Source organism: Apis dorsata, unplaced genomic scaffold, assembly GCF_000469605.1.
Source record: "Apis dorsata unplaced genomic scaffold, Apis dorsata 1.3 scaffold_978, whole genome shotgun sequence".
Taxonomy (NCBI): Eukaryota; Metazoa; Arthropoda; class Insecta; order Hymenoptera; family Apidae; genus Apis; species Apis dorsata.
Window position 1 is genome coordinate 55382 of NW_006264081.1, and position 10471 is coordinate 65852.

The 10471-nt window shown below is 24.5% G+C and overlaps 1 protein-coding gene across 1 annotated transcript in view; it reads left to right on the forward strand.

The window, feature by feature from the left end:
- The window catches only part of LOC102676395 (paired box pox-neuro protein), a 42879-nt gene that overhangs the window by 19583 nt on the left and 12825 nt on the right, over positions 1–10471 (forward strand). Inside the window, exon 3 of the mRNA XM_006623899.1 lies at positions 4072–4292. Coding sequence (XP_006623962.1) covers positions 4072–4292 — 221 coding nt within the window. The remainder of the gene's footprint in view (positions 1–4071; positions 4293–10471) is intronic.

Consider the following 10471-nt stretch of genomic DNA (forward strand, 5'->3'; position numbering starts at 1 on the left):
ATCAATGGAGATTAAGGAATTACGAAAGACTCGTCGGAATTCGTTAGTCTAGCTNNNATTCCTACCGACATTAAAAGTCATCAAAGTTTGTTCGTTTGTTGCGAATGATTATTATTAGTAACTGCTATTATTAGTAAATTTCCCGTTTTAAATAATGTTGTTTCAATGTAACATCTTATTTTATAATATATTCCAAAGCAGATGCGTTCTGAAAATTAATCAAATGAGTATGAATTTAATTCTGGACACTCATAGGGGACACTCATCTAATAATTAATATATTCATTCTAATGAAATATATTAATTATTAGATAGTCACTCACAAAATATATGTTATATGTTATAAAAAAATTCATCTTAACTATTTTGATTTTATCAAAAATTTGTATTACTATGGATAAAAAATTTATAGAGTTTTTTATTTTTCGACAACATTACGTCATTTTTTCTATGTTATATCTTTTCTACTGAATCATATAATTAATAATTTAAATCTTTATTATTAATTCAAATCGTATATCATATTATATATGATAATTCGTAAACAATATAGAGAATGAATTTCACAAATCATCATCACAGTCATCACAGTCATTACCAAAACAAGATATCTTACAATCTCTTGAAAAAAATAATGAATTAATGTTAAATTAAAAAAATATTTTGAATAATATCACCGAGATGATATTATAATATATACACAATATATTATTATATTAGCATTTTAATAATCTTTTAATTTGATATTAATTTGTTATATTGCTTTTTGAAAAAATCATAAAATATTTTGTTTTATTTAAAAAGACAGCTAGAAATTCATAAAATTTGATTTAATAATAGAAAACAATAATTAATAGATAAAATAACTGCAATATTGTCAATATCAGAAAAAACATTTCAATAATACGTAAAGTATAATGAATTATATATTGGAGCAATTTTTTTTTTTATTAATAAAAAATTTCTTTGAGGAAATACAATCAATTTCCAAAGAATTCAGCATTTTTTTAATTTTGAAATTTCATGTAGAAATATTTTTCATAATAATGTATTTAAATCTATGAAATTATAAAATGTAATCTAAATTTTATAATATAATGTAATCTAATATTTTATAATTTATATTTTATAATTTAAAATTTTGTTCTTCATATCATTATAAAGTTACATTGAAAAAAAAAATAACTTTTAAAAAATAACTTTTTATTTTTCTAAAGTGATGTTCTGCTAAAAGATATTGTCATATTCTATATATATTCTATTTTATTCTATAAAGTTTTATAAAAAATAAAAGAAAATTTTTTAAATAAAAAAATTAAATAACAAAATAAATAAATATTGTATTTTTAATGAAATTTTGTAGTATAAATAAAATATATAAAATATAATGAAATATATCTATATACAGCAATATTTTTTAGCAAGCTTTTTAAAAATTAATTTTATTTTCTCAAAAATACTTTTCATTGATAAAAGAAATTGTTTTATATAATTATTATATATAACTCGTTATATTCTATATACTTACAAATTTTCAATAAAATTAAAATTTTTAATTAAAATGAATTTCTCTGTAATATACGAATTTAGCGATTGACTGTATGTTTATAGAATTATCTGGCATTTACAAATAGTATCTAATAATTTTAATTCTAACCATATTATGAAAAGAAAGAAAATAAATGTAATAAAATAGATAAGAAATGTAATGTCAGAAAACTTTAATAATTTGCAATAATATAATGTAAATTTATAATAAATTATAGATATATTGACATGATATTTTATATATTGATATGATATTGTATATATCGATTTATATAATAATTCTGATTAGCTATATTTATTATACAGATTTTTTATTTTTTTCTATTTTTATCAAACTTTAAATTATCTAAAGAATATAAAGTATTTCTTTAAAATATAAGTTTCCTAAAATATTATTACACACATATTATATTTGTATTATTTATACAATTTGTATAAAAGAAAATTATATAAAAATGATTTTTGTTGCTTTTTAAAATTTAATATTCTATTGCATTCTATTCTTAAATTTTGAAATATTATCTATAAAATAATAAAACGCTAAAAAAAATAAAATTCTTTTAAATGAAATTCTTTTAAATGAAACTTTTATAATATATATTCATCCTTGTTTATAAATACTAGAACACCTGCTAACTTCACACAAAACATGGTAATCTAGATTACAATATGATTAATCAACTAAAGTTTTCTATCAACACAGAATAACGATTGGAAACAAAAACTATACAACTTATAACATCAGAGGTTTGTAAAAATTATTTACAAAATTTAATAAATAATATATTAAAAAAAAATAATATATTATTAACATTAATATTTTGACATTTATAATTTCTTGATATAATTATATTATTGAAAGCATATTATATATGTATACATTATGATAAATTAATGATAATAATTTATAATTGATAAAATGTCATTAATAAAATTATTTATACCTTAACTCGAAAAAAAGCATACTTTGCAACAATTAAAAAACAAATAAATAGTATGGAATAATAATTAATTCAGTTTTTAAATATTAATAATAATTTTTAAATTTAATATCAATGATATCAAAAATCTAATATATGATTATCTTTACATATAAGTACATAATATTCAAGAAAACAATGCAAAATGACAGGTGTCCATTTATAAAGCAACGAAGCGACAAATTGGCAAGGCTAATGGAAGAGCAAGTGTATCCTCAGTAATTTTATTTCGCGTTGTATGCGTGAAAAATTGATAAAAACAGTAATCCGAGAGAATCGGGGGAAGTTTGAAAATTAGCGGAAAACAATTTCGATGAGCATCATCGTTGTTCCTTTTGCTGTTTCTTGGCCTCGACATCCGGTGACGGAACAACAGATAATTATACGTCCTCTTTTCCATCGAAAACGCATGCAGGAATGTCGAAATGACGGTTCTTCTTTCCATTCTTTCCATTCTTTTATCCTTGTCTGTTCGTCAAGGGAAGTTCGACTCGCCAATATTATTAGAGGCCAGGAAAAAATGCATCTGCCTAATGCTCCACTCAAAATCTTGTTCGCGCTATTAGCGGATTATTGCTATTCCATTTGTTGAAGAAAAAGAAAAAAGAAACACACCTGGCATTTCTTGATACATATCTTCGATTCTTTCTTCCATTTAGTGATTTAATTTTATTTGTTCAACGAATGATTTGTAAAAAAAATTTGTATAGAATAAAATATTATTTTAATATTTAAGAAATATTAAAATTAGTAAAAAAAAAATGAAAAAATCTCTTAAAAAAAATTAACTTAAGAATTTTGAATTATAAAAAAAAAACTTGAATTAAAAATCAAAATTTTTGGTAATTAATTAGTCATAATATAATAAAAATTCAATTATTTGAACTATTAATCGGACGATAGTGTATAAGTAATCTTATTATTGATTTCATATGAAAAATTACAATTTTTATATATAATTTTCTATTTATTTATTTATATTTACAAATTATATTTGCATATATTATATATATATGCTTTGATCATCTTTATTTCCTACTCTTTTTAAATTATTAAATTGCATATTTTTTACAAAGTTAATAATTCCACGGTAGTACTTTTTTGCTTCATAGCATCTGATGATTATCTCTAATACTGTGAACGTTTCACAATGCATAAGAATTATATTTGAAGAAATATCGTCTTCTTCATTGTTTTCTTCATTACAAATCTTTTTAATTCTTTCAATAATTTTGTTCATTATTTATATGATCTTCAAGTCTTTCTGTCACATCACTTTTATCATAATTCTGGTTTACGCATGATATTTATTTTGATGTTCAAATAATCGAATAATTTGGATAATCGAATATTCGGATATTCGAGATTTTATCATTTTTTATAAGAGATTATTTATTATTTTCTATTTTTTGAAAGTGAAAGAAGGAATAAAATCTTAAGTCTAATCAATATGTCTCAATGATATGAAAACAAAATATACGAATGAACAAAGAAATTTGAATGTTAATGTTAAATAAAAGAATTTAATTATTTTCGGTTACAGGTCAAGCGGGAGTTAATCAATTGGGTGGTGTGTTTGTTAACGGGAGGCCATTGCCCGATTGCGTTCGACAAAGAATCGTGCAGCTCGCTTTGGTTGGTGTTAGACCTTGCGATATTTCTCGACAACTCCTAGTGTCTCATGGATGTGTCTCGAAGATTCTTACAAGATTTTACGAAACGGGTAGCATTCGACCAGGAAGCATCGGAGGAAGCAAAACAAAAGTGAGTATTTTAACAACTATATAACGATTTCAAATAACGAAGAATAAAGAACACAAAAAAATTTGAAAATATTTATACCTATCATTGCATCTTTCCTGTTTATGGAAGATTGAAATGATTTAACCGCTTAATATTTTTATCTATATTAATAATTTATATAATTCCAATACAACAATTATGTAAATTTATTATTTTTATTATTTATTATTATAAATTTATTATTTTTATTTGTAAAATATTAAATTACATAATATAAAATTTATATATCTTTAAGCTATTAAATCTCAAGGAAAATTTCTTGAAATTTTTGCTGTAATTAATTGCTACTTCTTCTGACAATAGCCAGAAATCTTATTTTAGATCGAGTTAGAATATTAACGGATTTATTATTAATTATTACTTCGTAGTAGTAATTTATTATTTTTTAAGTATTTTTTTAATATCTTGCAAAATATGAATATTGCGTTTAAATTTATAATAAAATATATAATAAATCCAAGATTATTCAATATTAATATTATTTAATTAATAATGAAATACACAAACAATTTAGATCAAAATATTTAATTCGAAAATATATCATTTTAATTTTTATTTAATATTTTTTTTTAAAATAAATATCACTTATTATATAAAATATGAAATATAAATTAAATACTCGAAAATTAAATAATATATATTTAATATATATTTAATATATATTTAATATTTATATATCAATTATGATTTGATAATATCTGTCTCAAAATTGCATAATTTATTCAGTTATTCAAATCTGTAATAATCAAATTATATTCATCTATGTTCTTTATCATTTAAACAGATTCCAAAACGTTTTATAATTTATTTTACATTCACCAACAATAATCTTCCTCTTAAAAAATATTCGCATCAATTATTATTTCCGCGCCATCAACTCCACCATAACGGGCTTTCAAAAATAATTACTGACAATTACATCTTAAATTGAAAACAACGTGACCATAAACCAGCACACATATCTTTATTCGATCCAACGCTATTTTATCTAATCTAACCTAACTACAACTCGTTTCGATCATCTTTAGTATTTGTATTATATTACAAATAAAATTATTACACAGATGTTACACAAAAGGAAAAAAGAAAAAAAGAGTAAAAAAGAAAAGAGAGAAAGAAAGAAAAGTAAGAAAGAAGGAAAACACGGAGCAAAAAGCGTAATAAATAGTGAAAAGGATGTGTGTGTGTTATGGGGCGGTGACACTGATGAGAAGAGACGCGGGCGTAAAAATCGTCAGCTGGGAGTATCGCGCTGATGTGATTTTAAGTAAGGGCTGTACGAAGCCGACAGCGCGTGCAATTATCCAAACACCTTGCAGCGGCAAACATTTGCATAATTTCATGGGTTTGCACGGTCGGTTTTCTTCTGCACTCGCGCCGCGGCCTTGATATCGCGCGCGATATTATCGGAACGTTGTGTTCGAATCTCATAGGAAGACGGAGAGAGACAGAAAGAGAGAGAGAGAGAGAGAGAGAAAGGAGCATGAGGAGAAGGAGGTGGCCAACGATGGCCAAAGGAATCGTGGAAGCGTAAAATTCGTAAAATTTGGATCGTAATTGGAAATTTGGAAGTCGTAAAATTTGATCGCTTCGATCGAAAACGAGCCGAATTAGACGCACTTAGCAATCCTTTAAGATCCGTTTTACGCACGAAAAGTGAATTCATGGTGTTCGCGAACACCGTCCTCCTGCTACCCTCTTACCTTCTTAATGCGTATCTTATTTGAATTTCAAATTTATTATTTACGGCACGACGGCTATTCAATCGATTTATGAAAATTAAACACTTTTATTGAATTTTTCTTTCCTCTTTTTTTCCTTTTCTTTTTTCACTAACGAAAAGCTTTTCTGCTAAAAGAATCGATCGATTCACAATGATAAGACGGATAATGATATATATGAACGGAATCACAGTTGTAATTATCGAATTGTTTATATGCGAAAAATCGAATTTTCGTTATCTATGATGCTGTATATTGTATCATGAAACCATAATGAGATTTCTCAAAAGATTCATTCAAAACATTAAATTAACATAAACTTGTTAAAAATTTATGTATTTACTAATATATTATACAAATTCATTATAAATTTATTACAAAATTAATTCCCCCATTTTGAATTTGTTCCGTATGAATTTCAATTGTTATTGAAAAAATTTTTTAAATAATAATTAATTGAAAAATTCGTAAGATAAAGAATTGAAAGTATTATTAAACTATCCAGAATTATTTGACAAAACTTTTGAAAGTCTTCAAAAAATCTTCGAATTTCCGAAAAATTCTAGATAAATGAATCTAATCACCATCCTAAATGGATTCTTCGCGATGATATCCCATGCGAACGACACCGGATCGGTGGAACACCGAGAGGAATGGAAAAAGAAAATGAAAAAGGAAAAGAAAAAAATAAGAGGAAGCCGTGTTGTATTACGCGCGTGACGTCATTAATGACAATATAATTGCACGCTACCACACACCACAACGCGCCCGTGCGGGAACTCGCGCGATCTTCGTTTCGGCTTAATGAATTTATTTTAATAATGGCCATACCTGGCGTACATCGACCTTTTGCCGCTAAATTGCGCACTTGTTGTTCGCTTTCCGTGCAAACCTGAAAAAACATATTTAAATTCTGACTTTGCTCGAGGACGATTACAAGATGCGTTTAAACGATCGTCATCAGCCGTCATTATCGAGCCGTGTTCGTTTTGGTAACTGACAACGTCAAAATAATCGAGATATAATCGGATATTGTAATTTCTGAAGTATTGTATTTTCATTGCATCTTTCTGAGTTTCTTCCTGAGAGAATCGATTTCTTCGAAAGTAACGAGAAGAAGAGAAAGAATCGATTTTGCAAGAGTATTCGTTTCTTTGATCTCGATGAGAGTTTACAAATACATAATATTTGAGAATAAAATTTTTCATAAATGGATATTGCGTTAAGGATAACTATCTAACAATAAAATTAATATCGAACAATAAACGCAATATTCACTTGTAAAATAAAAATACGTATTCTATACGTATTAAGAATTTTACTTTTAAATATATTTGTATCCTCGAATTAAGAAGAAAATATATATCGCATACTTCAAATAATTTAGTTCAAATTTTATATAATTTAATCCAAAATTGTTTTCTTGAAAATCGTAATTTTTAGAAAACAACTTTATGCGTGTTATCTATGTTATTGTTGCAGCAAATGTGAGTACCTATTGCTATTAGCGATTTCGATACTTATAAAACTCAGTTTTTTTTTTAGAAAGATATAAAAAAATGATATTTTTGTGTGTATGTATGTGTATTACATATTGCGATATTTTTTTTTTCTTCTTTATATTTGCATCTCCTTTCATTATGATTTTTGAGAATTTAAATGTTAAAGTTCACAATAAAAAAATTTGCTCCGCATGTTTATATATTTAATGCAAAATAAGAGATATAAAATTAATTTGGTCAATTATTTTATTCTTTGTCAAAATTATTTAAATACATATGTATTTGTCAAATTTTAAATTTATTTAAACAAATTATAATTTCTTATTTTTTATTTTCGATTTATTTTCATCTCTCATTATTCTCTGATCGCTTGTATTCGCCATCACACCTTATATAATTATATTTTTATTTGACATTGACACAATTTTATAATCTTATCTTTCCATTCTCAGAAATAAAAATTTGCAAAATATTTTTAAACTTATTCATACAACTTATTTACATATCATACTATTAACTTTCATCGAAAAAAAAAATTTAATTCAATAATTAAAACATTGCCGTAATATTAAATGTTGTTAGAATTTTCTTTGTTATATCTTGATAAATATATGTATCTTAACTCTCAATTAACATGATATCTTTATTCGTTAAGTTAATAAAACAATCGAAATATCGGTAATATCGCATAATACTGGTAATCATATAATGAACTCTTAATTATGCGATAATTAATCTAATTGCCTTTTACCGAAACCTATTTTTAACTTTACTTTTGCCAATCGTGCATTGTCGAAAATTTTTTCCAAGTAAAAAAATAAGTATAGACTATCTCTTGAGAACCATAGATTAACATTTTAAATGTATCGTGTTTTTAAAAAGAATCGACGAATAAATGTAATCTTGCCATTGAAAAGAGTCACTGATAAATCGGATTTGTATTAAACTTTAAGTGAAATATAAATATTAAAAAGAATTTTTTATTTAAATAATTTAAATAAATATAATAAAAATTAAAAAATATTATTATTACAAAATTGAAATTAAATATGAAACAATTTTAATGAATGAAATAATAAAATTTAATTAACGACATTTCATAAAATTTTGTGTTATTATTTTGTTTAATATGAATTTTATGAATTTTATTTATAAGAAATAATTCCAATCGTATTAATATTTATCATTGAAATCAATTTTTTTTTATTTTTCAAAAAATTATTCTCATCGATCCAGTTATTATTTCATAATTGGATTATGAATTTTTAAATGTTGGTTTAATAGTAGTTTTTAATAATAATGTCTCGAATAAAATTTTTTACATATAATATAAACTATGATTTTAATTAAGAAAAAATAATTCAATTATTTTTAACGTTATTAAATTAAAACTATTTATTAACTACCATTGTATTTACAGTTGTGTTTTATATTGTATCTATATTCTAAGTAAATAAAATGATAAACAACATAAACAGAATATTTTAAAAATGATTATAAAATTATAAATGTATTAATTATATTATCGATATATGACAATAAATTATTCTATTTAAATCCTTAAATCCTAAATTATATATTTTACATACAAAGTATAAACTTTCTAATGTTTATTTATATTATTTGTACAGAATATGGATTAAATGTTTAAAAAATTAATACGCGAAACAAAAATAAAAAATAAAAAGATAAAAGTATATATTATATTCATTCTGCAACAATAAAGAAAGATATTAGAAAAAACATTAGATATACCAACATCAATTCATCGATAAACGCGTCAGTACTTTTATTCGCAAATTACAAATTACGAGAGAAATTACACATGACCGAACCGTATCTTGATTATATTCATCTATGGTGATCGTTGCAAACGCGTTCCAGGAAATCCGTCACGGTCGTTACCCAGAGCCGATTATTTTCCAATCGACCGGTTAATTTGCGAATTAATTGTTCAACTATCCGTCGATCTACACGTGTTCTCGCGTATATACAGTACACCGTTTTCGAATCGTGTCCCGGTATTTTCGTCTCGTGCTCGTTATCTCCATGGCTTGTATACGTGCTCGAAGGAGCGCGATACGCGTCAGATAATGGCGTCGCATCACGATAGAGAAAATTGTCTCATGAAAAATGTACGCCCCATCGAAACTCTCGATAATAAAATGGAACGCGAAGAAAATCGTGATCTCGCAATCAAAAATCTTTCCCTCAAAATTCTCATCCTCTTTATTTGTGTATTTACACAGCGTTTCAACTTTCCTACTTTTAACATATGTTGTGTTGACGACGATTCACGAAATTTTTTATTACTATTCATTTTGAAGGAAAAAAACCGTGTACTCTTCTTGGAATTACCGCGTTTTTTGGCGAAGATATACATCGAAGAAATTAATTCACTGACGTGTACGAGATCCTCTTTCATTACGACACGTATGCCATTACGAGGTGTAATGAAAATTATCGAATATCGTATTTGCAAAGCATCGAGATTGGATGGACGATGCATAATAATATTTTAAGACATATATGTGAAATTATATATTTCAAAGTGAGGAGGTTTACGTCGAAAATTTTACCATCGGTGAAATTTTTCACTTGAAATTTTTCACTTTTTTTTTTTTTTTTTTTCAAGTTTTCGTTCTGCTTAAAATTTTTTTTTTCTTTATTTCATAATATTTTTTTTTTATCTGCGTATTTAAATGAGTAATTTGATGTTAGTATTTTATAAAAATATCTTATGAAAATATCGAATCAGAATATTTTTTAGAAATCACAAAACATTTACTTTTCTATTCGAGCGATATTGGATAGCAGTTTTAAATATATTTACTTTTATTTTAAATATATATACTTTGTATGAATTTTATATTAATAATTATTAATATTTATATTAATATTATTATTATATATTTAT